Genomic DNA, 14,791 nt, shown 5'->3' with positions numbered 1-14,791 from the left:
AGCACTATCAAGTTTCTGTATGTGCTCAACAATTATTACAACTCTATTATTATTGTTCTCATTAGCAGGTAGGTATTTGTGCCCCATTCTGGTCACATCTCATGAACATAATCCTGTTACTACCTTTTCCTAGTTTTTTGTTTGTTTTAGGGAAGAAGGGGTGCTTTGTGTTTCTTTGTAAACACTTCAAGTAAATTATTGTCCTATCATTTGACCTATAATCTCAAGACTGTCTTAGGCTTCCAAGAAGACAAATTGCGTGCAAAAGTCTTACTAATGTGTTGGCAACTTCACATGAATCCTGCATTATCTCTCCCTTTTATTTGTGATAGAGGCTATCTAGTTAGGGTATCCTGAATATATTGTCTGAACCAGAGTAACCACTCTGGTGAAAATGTAGGTCATGCACATACTAAAAAGCCGAAAAGGGATTCCTGAGAGAAATGCACTTGGATCTCTGAGGAACTGTTGCCCTCCTTTCAGACCACAGGATGACGAGTCCTGTGCCTACCAGGCACTGAGACCTACCCAGAGACTATATATATATATACACATATATATTAATAATAGTAAAACAACAAATATGAAATGTGCTATTTCAATAAATTATGAATTCTGGAAGGAAAGTATATTGATTTCAGCCCAGATTCCATAATAAATAGAGAATAGACAAATAAAAGTTTTATATATATTTGAAAACTTACTGTATTGACAATTTCTTCCCATGAATTCACCTGGGCACTCACAGGAATAGTTCGCAACAAGGTCTGTACATATTCCACCATTTTTGCAAGGCTCAGCTTCACATTCATTTATGTCTGAGGAAAACAGACAGAACAGAGGAAGAGAATTATTGGTGAAAAACATGATTAGTTACAGAAGATTTTAGCCATTACAAATAAAAGAAAGTCTAAGTAATGCTATTACTTTGTGTGTGTGTGTGTGTGTGTGTGTGTGTGTGTGTGTATCTTGAGTCCATAATACAGATGCTGCTTAAAATCAACTATTTAGTAACAATTAACAATCAAATTAAATCAAGCACAAACGGAACTGAGAACCCAAATGAAGGACCAACAGAACTAAATCACTCTTCAGTCTGAAAATAAATATGAATAGTATGGGGAAATATTCAGTGTATCCTTAGAATCAAATCAAACAAATTAATCCTGATAGAGGGATGAATTGGTATCACTTACAAGATCTAGAAACCTCCCCTGAAGCAACAACTGCCAATTAACACTGTCTCATTTCATCTTAATTCATTAAAATTCTAACTGACAGAGATGTTTTAGTTTCTAAATAGTTTGCCTTTGATGAATGCGATGAGAAGCAAATTAGACTTAATAGCTAAAGCTCATTACATGCAAAGTGTAATAAATTTAAATGATGATCACTTCCTAATCTCTTTCAAGGGTTTCTAAAGTTAGAATGACTGAAGGGACTTACCTTTGGTATACCATTTTTATACCTGATGCAAAGTCATATGCAATACAAAACATTCAGCAAATTATACTAATTTCCAAGCTGATTGTGGACAACAGAGACACTGGATATGATGTGAAATTAATAAAGTAATAATGACTAATTCAGTCAAATATCAATCATTGATATTTCCAAATCCTTCCCTCTAAGCTTACACAGCACCATGCTGGGTTCTGTGGGAGCTAGTGAAGTAGGCAGGGGAAACACTGCTCCCCACGGCGTTCTCTTCGTATCATGTACCCCAATGAACTCCTTCTCTGCTTTTATTCCCACAACTCTCTTTTCTCTTAACCTTCTTACAAAACTTAAATGATGTTACTTAGGAATTTTCTACTTCTATGCCTTTCACCCTTTCACCTGGTCAGACTGTGAGCTTCGCAAACGCAGCATCTGCACTGTTCTTTGTACCTCTATAAAAGCCTCACACTATCTGGAAGAGCACTAGTGCCCAATAAATGTTTCCTAATAATTTCTAACACAAAATCAGAAAGAGTAGTGCAGATATAAATATAAATATAAATTATAAATAATTTCAGATGTGGAATGTGCCTTCTGATACACTACCATGTATCAAAAAAAGTCCTGGGTTTTCATAGTGCTTGAAGCAATATGATCATTAAATTACCCCCTCAAGATCCAACAAGGGCAAAGTACTAGGAAAATCTGTATTTTGCCCTTTCTTTTATTGTCTTTCTTCTAAACATCATCTCTTGGAAACAAAGTTGTCAACCTCTCATTCTAAGTTTACTGAAAAATTTTCGTTTAAATTTTCCTAGGCAGGTGATGACTGTCTCTGAAAAAGCCATCCTTTTTGGTTTATGACTGGCTGTCACAGCTTGAGAGTAGAAACAATTCATGACTGTGTTCAGAAAGAATCTAAATAATTTTGAGCAATTTATAACATCAAATAATAGAATACAATTAGAATTTCATAGTCTCTAGAAATAGCTGTGTGTTATAAAATATAATAGACTCCCAAATACTTAACAACTAAAACTCTCCAGAAATAAAGGGGAAACAAAAGATAGGAAGGGAAGAAAGGAAGAGCAAGAGGGAGGAAAGGAGGGATTAAGGAAGGAAGTCATTGATTTTTTTTTTAATCTGATGTAATATTTAGCTCGTTTTAGTCTTAACAAAATTTCACTTAGTTTTTAGATTGTCCTAACATGGAAAATATTTTCATTAATTTAAATTTTGAAAGTGGCACAAGAGTCAATGGTTTTTTGTTGTTGTTTTTTGTTTTGGGAGCTCAATGTAAGACAATGGAAATGTTTGGCTACTTTGGAACATACCTAATATGTCTTTCCCTTTATCATATCTACTAAAATTTATTTTAGATAAGAATATGTCAACAGCTGATAAGTTAAATCTTCATGTCTTAGAGAATACGTTGTCGTATTTTGTAAGTTAGACATAAAAAGCTATTCTTTTATATACTGATAAGGGAGAAACTGAGTATTAATGCCTGAAGACCACATAAAGGACACATCATTTGATCTTGGACTTGAAGGAAGTGTTAATTAGGGTTAACAAGGACAAGATGGAAATGGTGGTGTATTTCCAAGCAGGGAACCAGAATGAGTCACAGCTTTGAAGGGAAATGTTTATGGTATGATGGTGTGTTCAAGTAAACGAATAGCACAGTTTGTTTGGCGCAGAGAGAGGGCAGGGGATACAGGAGCCCAGGTCTGAGGATGCAAATAAGGAGCAGACTGTGAAAAACACTTCGTACCAGCTGAGGGAATTGGCCTTTAACTTTCCACACTGAAGACCAGGAATTGGATGGGAGATTAGTCTCTGTACCCTTGTACTTTAGAAAGGCCTAGAGAAGATATATGTGGGGTGGACTTATGAAATGAATAAAGGAAGGCAGGACAGAGACCCACCCACACAAGATCTGATGTTAATATGTACAACATTTATGTTAATTCTCATGGAAGAGGCTCTAAGAATTTCCTCATTTTAAGATTGAAGTAGCTTATGAGTAAAATAAAACCCAGCTCTGCTGCTTTATAATATTAATAGAAAGAAGTTTTCATAGTCCATGATATGAGAGCAATCAAGAGTTAAAATATATATTACTAAGGACGGGCTCTATTCTTAACTTCCTTCCATCTTCCAAGTCTTTATACAATAAATAGTATTTAACACATGTGAATGTGACTAATCAAGACAAACCAACTTTTAAACTTTTACCTGCTCCATCAGGTCAGATCTACAATGGTCAATAAAAGAAATTATAATTAAGAACATAAAATTCTAAAAAACAAAAACAAGTTACACCTTTACCCAGAGCTTAGCAGGAGGTAGAATCAACTGGAATTGCATTGCTGATGTGAAAATGCTTTATAGCCATACTCAATTTGTGATAAAGAATGACCTATACATTGTCCATTTTTCAATTTTTAACTCAGAGAACTACCTTAAATATAAATTCATAAAATATAAATGTTATATTAAATGAGTTATGTTTTTAATATAGTAGAAAAAACAATTAAAACATTTCTACATGTGTGCATATGTAATAACACATAGGTGCAGAGAACAGATACAAATTATACAGAAGTGGTTATGTATTAGTATAATGTAGGAATTCTTTCAGCAGTGAAGGCTATTTGCACTGTGATTAACACTGCAAGCAATCTAAATGGAAACAGACCTCAATTTGAATAAATCATGTTTAATTAAAGTCCAGATATAAATGTTCACAGAACATAATGTAATGAAATGAAAATCAAACATCTTTGTAATAAGTCACATATACTTCTTTTTGTCACTGATCAAGACATTATCATTTCCAGAAATGTTCACATCTATTCCAAATATACTGGAATATACTAAATTATTTTCATAACTAAAAAGAACTTGACATAGTAGTCCCCATGTAAACTAGGAATTTCCAATTTGGTCATATTTATAGGTCATTTATAATAATAATAGCTATCATTTTTTGAGGTCTTTGCTTCTATGATTGCCTCATGAGAACTTTTTTTTAAATTAAAGTTTACTGGGGTGACAATGGTTAGTAAAGTTACATAGGTTTCAGGTGTACAATTCTGTAATACATCATCTATATATCACATTGTGTGTTCACCACCCAGTCAGTTCTCCTTCCATCACCATATATTGATCCCGTTACCCTTTTCTACCTCCCCTCTCCTCCCTCACCCTCCGGTAACCACTAAACTGTTGTTTGTGTTTAAGAGTTTTTGTTTCTTTGTCTTGTTCCTTTGTTGTTTTCAGTTTCATATCCCCCATATCAGTGAAATCATATGGTTCTCAACTTTTTCTGTCTGACTTATTTCACTTAGCATAATAATCTCAAGAACTCTTTAAAAAAAAAACAAACCAACAGGCTCATTGAAAATTGGATTTTATAATCGAGATACCCAACTGAGTCCTAATTCCTCATTCTGAACACATACAACTTTGCTTCCCATCTTCTAGTCAGACTAAAACATGGCTTCAAGAGCTTAATATGGATTTCCAGATGTAAACTCTTGACACACCTTTTTTTATTGAGGGGAGAGGTGGCAGAGAAGGAAGGAAATGAGGTAAAGAAAGACTGAGAGGAAAAGATGAGAGTAGACAGATGGTCATAACAGTACAAATTTATTTGAAACAAAGAGGTACTTTACAAGGATTTCCAGGCCATTTGCACTGTTATCACAAACTACACAGATTATTAATTGCATATGCATAATTTAGACTCTTTATCTTTGCCATTACATTAAACTTTGCCCATTTTATGCAGATCTGTAAAGGTGTGTTGGTAATCTACCCTCTTTGTTTTGGGATTTTGCTCACAGAAATAATTGATTACAAAGTTACCATTTCCTTTTTGTGATGAGAATATTTAAGATCTACTCTCTTCATAACGTTCAAGTATATGATACAGTATTATTAGCTATAATCACCACACTGGACATTAGATTCCCAAACTTGTTAATTTTATAACTGGAAGTTTGTACCCTTTGACTAATATCTTTTCATTCCCCCTACTCACCCTAACACCTGGTAACCACCACTCTACTCTCTGTTTCTCTGAAATTGTCTTTCTTAGATTTCACATGTAAGTGAGATTATACTCACTTTGTCTTCCTCTGTTTGAATTATTTCACTTAGCATAATGTGCTATCATAATACTCTATCCAAGTTGTCAAAAATGGCAGGATTTCCTTCTTTCTCATGGCTGAGCAATATTTCTCTCTCTGTCTCTGTCTCTGTCTCTGTCTCTGTCTCTGTCTCTCTCTCTCTCTCTCTCTCTCTGTGTGCGTGCGCGCGCACGTGTGTGTGTGTGTGTGTGTGTGTGTGTACACTACATCTGCTCTATCTAGTCATTCATTGATGGACACTTCAGTTTTTCCATATCTTGGCTATTGTAAGCAATGCTATGGAAAACATTACAGAAGTTCTCCAAAAATTAGAAATAGAATTACCTTATGGTCCTTTGCATCCCCAAGTACACCCTGGCCCCATGAACATCAAAAAGGAACAACCAATTCTTGGGCTGAGCACCCTCATTTTGATATATTAAAAAGATACTATGATAGAACCTTCTTTTTTTTTTTTTTTTTTTCAAAGACATAGTTTCTTGATTCCTCGCTCATTTCCCTCAGGCTGTATTTTTTTCCTGCAATATTGTTATTGACTGTTAATTAGCCACCAAGAGCTTATTTCAAGAGCCTGCTCTATTTGATCCTTAATAACACATCTTCCCTGGGCTCCCCATTGGTTATTAAATATTCTCCAGACCTCCTGTAGTGATTAACTTTTAAAATTTGACCTTTTATTTTTGTTCTTATCAGAAGCCTGTGGCTTTTCAATTTCTCTTCTAAGGATGAACAAATTATAAATTTCTAGGAATTCTGTTCTCCCACTCAGATACTGAATTTGATTAGGTCATAAGCAGAATTACCTAGGGGATTTCCCAGTCATACATACGACCAGTTCTACATACTTTTAATCATGTGTGCTTGAACTTCTTTTTTATTTGGCATTCTGCTATATTACTAGTAATTCACTTTAAAGTAGCAAATTAAAATTAGCATTCTTCAATCAGAATGTATCACACACAAAATTTTTATAATATTTAATTGATAAACTTCACTTATGAAGAAACATAGCATTAAGAAACCTAAATCCAAGGGGTATTTATCCATCACCACTTTCTACCAAAGCATACTCTCTGTCCATCTCTATCTTAGCAACATAACATTTATTTTGAGATCTCAATTTAGATGAAAAAACCTTTTGAAATAGAGAATTGAGACAGAACACAATTCTCAAGGGTGTTTCCATATAAAATTATTCCTGTAAGGTTTTATTTGCCTTAATGAGATATTTGGCCAGTAAGACAGCTATTCTAAGATACTTATATACAGCAAATCAGGGGAGATACAAGAAGGGTTGGAGGGTAATCAGGAGGGTTGTTTAACTCAAGTATTTGAGGTCTTGAAAAAAATCATAAATAAAATTTACATGAAAAACATACAGTATAAGCCAAAGAGAGCCAATGACTCTGGTGAAAATTTTCACCAAAGAGCAAACCATCTCAAAGGATGTTACCTCAGGGGCACATGGTTGACTAGAGCAGGTGTCCCAGCCTACTTATAAAGGGGTTCTATTAAGGAAAATAGACCTAAAACAATGTTTCTTTCAAAAGTTAGAACACTTAAAACATATTAATGACTGATAGGAACAAAAATTGATTCACTTCAGATATGGTATTGGAGTAGAGTTCTATGGATAACCTGAACCACCAGAAAGATGAACCTTAAGTCTGAAACATTTCTATAGTTAAAAATGACAAAACTGAAGCTGTCCTATTTACAGGCACCTCATGAGAAGGCAGGGTTCTTTGAAAAAGACAATAATACTGGGGAAAATAGAAGACAGCAGGAAATGAGAAGACCAAATATGTGATGGAATGACTCCGTGTAGAAGCCATAGGCATGAGTCTATAGGAGCTGAGCAGGGCTGTTGAGGACAGGACATTTTGGGCATCATTCATAGGGTCGCCAGGAGTTGCAGCCGATTCAACAGCACATAGCAACAATGCAAAGGCCCCACACCAGAGATTCTGATTTAAATGAACTTGGGTGGAATGAAAGCAGTGATATTGTTTATATAGAAGTCCAGGTGATGCTTATTGTAACCAGGGTTGATGGACACTGAGAAGAATCTCTGTATAGGAATCCCATCCATCCATCCATCCATCCATCCATCCATCCATCCATCCATCCATCCTCCCATCTATCTACCATCCATCCTAGCTCTGTGCGAGGTGCTAAGAATGGAAAGATTAATGTGTGTTGGTCCCTTACAGTACAGTAAATATGCTCTTACAGTACAGTAAATAGACAAGGAAATAATCAGAGTACAAAATGAAAAGAGCTCTAATAGAAAAATAAATGCACAGTTTCTGAAAGGAACTCTATCAATAACTAAATCAGTCTAGCAGCCTACAGAATGCTGAGTTTTAGAGGAGGAGCTAACAGACTGGGGAAAATATTTCTGAGTTACTTGGAGTTATAAATACCTTACTCTATAAATTATTTTTTGAATTAGTATGCCTCTCATTATTCTGCAAATCTGAGAGTGACTCATTGTCCCCTAATTCTTTATTCCAGGTATGTAAGGTTGTGTATTTTCTGGTTTCCTACTTTTACAATGGTACATTGTTATTTATATATTTTTGCATATTCATAATGCTCTATCTCAAATTAATCACTCTACTCTGTCAACTATATGTTAAATTAGTTCACCTCTCTCTACTTTTAGTGATCAATATTAATTACCACCTATTTTGGATTTTTTCTGTATTTAGTCATCAGAAAGCAGTAACTGGCTAAGTGATATGGGTTTCATTCATGTGGGAAACACAGCTAAGTTTCATACGGTTGCCTTCACCCACTCATTCCTTCACTCATTCCCTCATTAAAATTTTGATGAGTACTTTTGTGAATCAGGCTCTAAAATATATGATTGAATACATCAGTGAATAGGGATAGTTCCTGTTCTAAGAGATCTCACCTCCTATAATTCTACTCAGGAGAGAGACAATTATAAAACAATATATAATGAAATATGTTCTATATATCATTAAGTACAAAATGTACTGTGATCTTAAAAGAGGCGGTGGCTTTACCTAGAGGCGTGAGGAAGAGTAATTATAAGTGATATTACATTGGTACTTAAAGGATTAGCAGAAGTTTTTATAGATGGGTTACAGTAGGAAGGAACATGAAAGAACTCAATGTTTTCAGTTGGGCCCTTTTAAATGTCTTGATGCGCACAGGGATTATGTGTGTGGAACTATTCTAGATGGCGGTTACTAGGTAGTCTGGGACCAGCTTTTTATGGCTTTACAAATCAAGTTGAAGGAGTTTGAACTTTAGTCCTTGGGTACTGGAGAGTTACTAGAGAATTCAAGAAGTGTGAAAGGGAGCATGGAATTGAATAGATCTGCATTTTAGAAGCTCAGTCACATATTCTAGAATTTCATTACTGGTACCATTTTGGAAAAATAATTCAAAAAGTAAAAAGGAAAATTTATGTTGAGTCCTTAACACTTAGACCACATAACATGATGACTATAGACACACATTTTTAAACATTCAGCTTGGTTTGTAATGCATACAGACTTCCTAATATTTAGGGTTGCCATATTTAGCAAATAAAAATACATGATGCCGTGCAATATGTAGCTCATACTAATACAAATACAGTTTATATGAAATTGAAATTTACCTGGACATCCTGTATTTTATCTAGGAATCCTACTTGAATTGTCAACTACAAGGTGATTTCTCCACATTTTCTTTCTTGTCTTTTATATAAGCACTTTAATTTTCAGCATATGGTCATATTTTTCTTTTCTTTTTTTTTTCTTTTTAGCAGACACCAAGGAAAATTACTTACTGTGAAAATCGTTATTGACAAACGAGTCCTCCTCAGGCTTTTGCTCAAACTAAAATTCATTGCTTGCATTCTGCAAATTGGTTCATAATCTTTAGAGCTTACTTCTACATAGGTTTCAATAATACAAGTACGGAAAAACGACACTTCAGGATGATAACTGATGACAACAATTAGCACATTCATCCATTTGTAGATTACTTACTTTGTGCCAAATATTGTTCTAAATGTTTTATATATAACATCACACCCTCTGAGCTAGTTACTGTTATCATAACTGTTTTACAGATGAGGGAATCGAGACATTGGAAATGTAAAAAACTTGCCCAGAGTCACATAGGTGGTAAAACGAGATGAAAGCCCAGATAACTTTTCTCAAGAATCTATGCTATTCACCAGTACACTTTACCACCGCTATGAAATATTAATACTCCCTCTTCCTTTCACGTCATGCTTGCCTTCAAGGTCCAACTCTATGTGCCGAGGGGAGGAAATATGAGCTAATACGCGCTCCTTCATCTCAAAATGTTTATAGTGTTCTAGAAATAATAGCACTGCTGCTCTAGGACAGACTCTAGTCCTAAAATCTTAGTTTAGAATACTTTTTTCTTCTATTCCACTCAGTAATTTTTCTCAAAACCTTAAGTGGTTTGGGCTTAATGAACATCTGTTCTTATTTTATTCCTGAAATCTACAACTGCTTGTCTATTTAGAAATGGATTTCTTTACCTCTTACATTCTTTTATACATGTGTTTTAACTTTGCAATCAGATGAGAGATACATTTGTTTTTGTTTCTTTCTTTACAGAGGGCATGGACATACAACCAAATTTTTTATTTTCCAGCAGTGACAATCCACATTATTTAAAAATCTTTATTTGGAAATAGCATGCATACAAAAAGTATGGAAAACAACAAAATTAAATGAATTATCGTTAAAAGTCAAGATGTGTAACCACCACCAACTTCAAACACAAAAGCACTGCCAGTATGTGAAAAGCCTTCAAGCGCCCATTCCACTCACAACACCCCCTCACTCCCCTAACGGATCTGCTCACAGTGGCAATCGCAGCCTCACTCTGCAAATGGCTTATTAGTGTTAATACTTAAATATGCATTTCTAAACAGTACCATTTATTCTTGCCTATGTGTGGACTTTATAATAATACTTTTAAAAATGACTCAATATGTGCTCTGTCGATTGTGGCTTCATTCACAATGTTGCTGCAGGGGGCTGCACTCAATTCATTTTCATTGCTTTATAATATTCCTCAGTAAAATATACTGTCATGCATTTTCCATTTCTATTGTTCTTTTAAGTACATGTTAATGTTTTGAGGGTTGTTACTCTTTTTCTTTATGAGGGGGAACAGTTATATATAGAGAGGGTAGGACAATAATTTTAGGATTATCATCATGTATTTGTTGCAAAACTATTTTTTGTTTCTAAATATAAAAAATACTTCTTGGTTTTTAAAGACTAATATTTAATCTCTAAAGAATACAAATTACTCTTTGACTTATAGACTGTATGCTAGTTATAATTCATTCTGTTATAGTGCTGGTCAAAGTATTAGATTAGAGATGTGCAATTTGTGCCGTAAGATCAAGTTTCAACCATTAGCTACACATGGTTGAAACTTCTTGTGAATTAAGTTATACTTGGCACATTTAGAGTAATTACCTTAGTAGATACAGCTAAAATAAAACTTTCCTGTGGAAGGCCCAAAACTAAAATCCATAATTTAGTTTTTTCCATCTATTGAACCTTTCTCTAGAAAACTGTACAAACATGCCAAAATATGAAATTTTGTATTCAATTTTAGGGCATTTAGGATCCCCTGAGCCATGCTCGATTCCCTTCCTATTGTTAATGGCATTTGTGTTGTTCCTGGAAATAAAAGCATCAATGAGCATGATTGCATATGTCTCGATGCATAAGTTTTTTCGTTTTTCTGGATACACCTAGGAGTGAAATGGCTGAGTCATTTATATATCTAGTAGATAAGGCCAAAATGGTTTTTAAGGTGGTTTCATCAATTTGCACTCTATCAGCAATTTAAATCATAATATTTTTAAAGATACCAATTGCATGAAACTTGTAGGTAACCACTTATTTCACTTCATATACAAGTTGTAAATAGAGAGCTTAACACCAATATGTCTTTTTAAAGATACATTTTACCAAGAGCAGCTTTTAAAGGAATAAATGAAAACTTCAATTCCCCAGGTTGAATTATATTTCTCTTCAATGACCATGACTTTTAAAAAAATACACAGTAACTTACACTACAAATGATGCACCAGTGAAAGCATGTAAGAAACACCACATTTAAATAACAGGCACTGCTGCAGTTAAATTCTCTATATGCTGAAAAATAATTTCACTTAACTTTAGAATTAATTTCTTAAAAACAACTCTATAAATTAATTCTCACCTACAGACACATGTAGATTCACATGATAAAAAAAAACACAAAAACTTCCTATTCCTACATTTCAATATGTTTGAAATTTTATAAGCATAATTAAAAATGATGTCCAAAAATAATGATTTATGTTACACTTCTAAAGCTACTGTGAGGATTAAATGAGGTAATTTATGGAAAAAAATATCGTGTAAACACTAAGGACTGTAAAAAATATGTACATTACTGTAATATGGGTTAATCCATATTCATATTGTTCTGTAAAATGTTTCTTGGTTATCCCACTGGATGAAAACATAGGTAAATTTTTAATGAGACTTCTATACATAGAAAGTTCTACTTTGGGGGTTATCACCTGAGTAAATAAATGGGTAGGATTTTCATAAATATTCTACAGATGAGCACCCTTGCCTTGGAGAAGCATGAAAGACAGTATTTATCCCCATAATTGCAAAACCTGTGGAAATTTTGATCCACTGAATGGGGTAATTCAACAGATACTTTTTAACATATTGCATTCTAAAATGGTAGTATTTATTTATTTTTTTTTAACTACAGCATCAAATCTCTATACATTTTGGCTAATAGGTCACTGAGATGTAAAACTGATAGACATAAATTATGGCTAGTAAATATAGAGAACGCTCCTTTTTAAAATTCTTAGGTATTTCAGTTCCCATAAAAGTGAAAGAGCTGGGTGGCCAGATTCCTCTCATTTCCAGAGTCTCATCTACATAATTATAGGAGTTTTCCTGGATTCCTGGCAGAGCTGGAGGCAGCAAAACATCTGCCCCACTTAAGGCCACCATGGAAGAATCTGCTTCAAGCATTCAACTCACTACGCAAGTGCCAAAACAGTGCTGCTTACATGCCATATTTTTCATATTTTATTTTCTCTCCTAAATTTATTGTTAAGTACTCCAAATCGACATATTTCCTTCATTAAAAGTGATAACGTTGGGATTCAAGAGAACTTTTGTTACTGGCCAAGATAGTAATGGGGACCAGAATTGCCCTCCCGCCTAAAATAAGCAAGTAAGTAAAAGAGACAAAATAGGTATAGAAGACAACAGTTTTCAAAACACTGAACGTTATGAAAGAAAGGACAGTAGTAATCCAGGCAGGCCCTACAAATGCCCAGGTTTACTACCTTAAGAGGGATTCCAGGCCATTGCACAGACAGGAAGAATCCAGGTGGAGCCTGGCAAACTCCCTGGGTTGAAGAGAGCTGAGAGGTTACACAGAGGCAGCCCTGGATCTGCAGCGTCTGTCCAGACACTGCAGTGCCCACTCAGGTATTTGGCTGAGTATGGATCAGCTCAGGCAAGTGAGGAAAGAACATCTAAATGGCATAAAGGGAGCAATATTTGGAGATCACACCAAGCCAGGAAAACTGCAAGTTAGATTGGAAAATAAACTAATGCAGGGGGCATTGGGCAGAGGACACAGAATGGTCTTGCCTGAATAGCCTGGAATGATTAGTCGTGGACTAAACACCTCATTGGTCCTGCCTGACAATCTTATAAGCAGGATCCAAAAGGACCAAACTGTTTCCAAGTAACTGAACTGTGTAAGAGTACTAAGCTGAAGAGGATATACAGGACTACAGAGTATCAAGCATGCAACAAGGTAAAATTCATGTCTGGAATACAGTCGCGATTAACAGGCATGCAAAAAAAAAAAAAAAAGAGAGAGACAAACCATATATTAGATTAGCAGACAAGGATATTAAAATGGTTTCTATAACTGTGTTCCATATATTGAGAATGTTAAATAGAGTCATGGAAACTATAAAAAGAGACTCAAATTGAACTTCCAGAGGTGAAAACTATAATGTATGAGATGAAAAATACATTAGAAGGAAATAAAGCCAATTAGACACTACAGAAGAAAAGATCAGTGAATTTTAAAGACAGAATAGAAACTATAAAGAATAAAACAAACGGACAAAAAATTGGACGTTAGTGAGTGATGGGACACAAGTATAAGTAGCCTAATATAGAAGTGACCGGAGTTCCTGAAAAGGAGAGAGCAGAAAATATGATGAAAATTTTGCCACAGATCCAGGCAACTCAGCAAACCCCCAGCACCAGAAATATGAAGAAAACTACACAAAGGCATATCATGATTACAAAAAAATGTAATAGTAATTCTGCAGATAAATGTAGTCTTTTCAATAAATGATGCTGGAACGAATGAATATCTATATGAGAAAAAAAAGAAACTTGATCCATATATAATACTATATACAAACATTAACTCAAAATTGTAGACCTTAAAGTAAAACCTAAAACTATAAAAACAAGTAGGAGAATTAATTTCTTAAAAATAACTATGGGAGAAATTTTTTCTGGGCTCAGTTTAGACAGATTTATTGTTTAGTTACAAACTCAAAAACATGAGTCCTTAAAATTAATAAACTGTACTTTCTCTGAATTATAAACATCTGCCCTTCAAAATCAATTTTAAGAGAATGAAAAGGCAAGCGACAGATTGGGAGGATATATTTATAAATAAAATATCTTGATAAAGTACTTGTATCCAGAATGTATAAAGAATTATTAAAACTCAATGAGACAAAACAAACGACTCAAAAAAAAATTAGGATAAAGATTTGAACAGACACCTCACAAAAGAATATATATGTATGTATGTATATACACAAAGAAACATATAAAAAGATGTTTGACATCATTTGTCATTAGAGCAATGCAAATTAATACCAAAAAATGATATCATTACACAACTACTACCATGGCAAAGATTAAAGAGTGACTATAGCAAGTGTTGGTGAGGATGGGGGTGAATTAATCTCTCATACACTTTTGGTCAGAATGTAAAATGATACAACAGTTCAGAAAATAGTTTCACAGTTTCTCAAATGCTTAAACATACATCTACCATATGATCCAGTGTTTCAAATCCTAGGTATTTACACAAAAGAAATGAAGCTTATATCC

At 34.3% G+C, this 14,791-nt stretch overlaps 1 protein-coding gene across 1 annotated transcript in view; it reads right to left on the bottom strand.

Moving 5' to 3' along the window:
- Positions 1-14,791, bottom strand: part of EDIL3 (EGF like repeats and discoidin domains 3) — a 385,902-nt gene that overhangs the window by 153,059 nt on the left and 218,052 nt on the right. Inside the window, exon 5 of the mRNA XM_019746385.2 lies at positions 705-818. Within this exon, the coding sequence (XP_019601944.1) occupies positions 705-818 (114 nt within the window). The remainder of the gene's footprint in view (positions 1-704; positions 819-14,791) is intronic.

The sequence above is a fragment of the Rhinolophus sinicus genome, linkage group LG03 (assembly GCF_036562045.2).
Source record: "Rhinolophus sinicus isolate RSC01 linkage group LG03, ASM3656204v1, whole genome shotgun sequence".
Lineage (NCBI taxonomy): Eukaryota > Metazoa > Chordata > Mammalia > Chiroptera > Rhinolophidae > Rhinolophus > Rhinolophus sinicus.
Note: the sequence above shows the minus strand (reverse complement) of the source record. Positions and strands in the feature narration are given on the sequence as shown.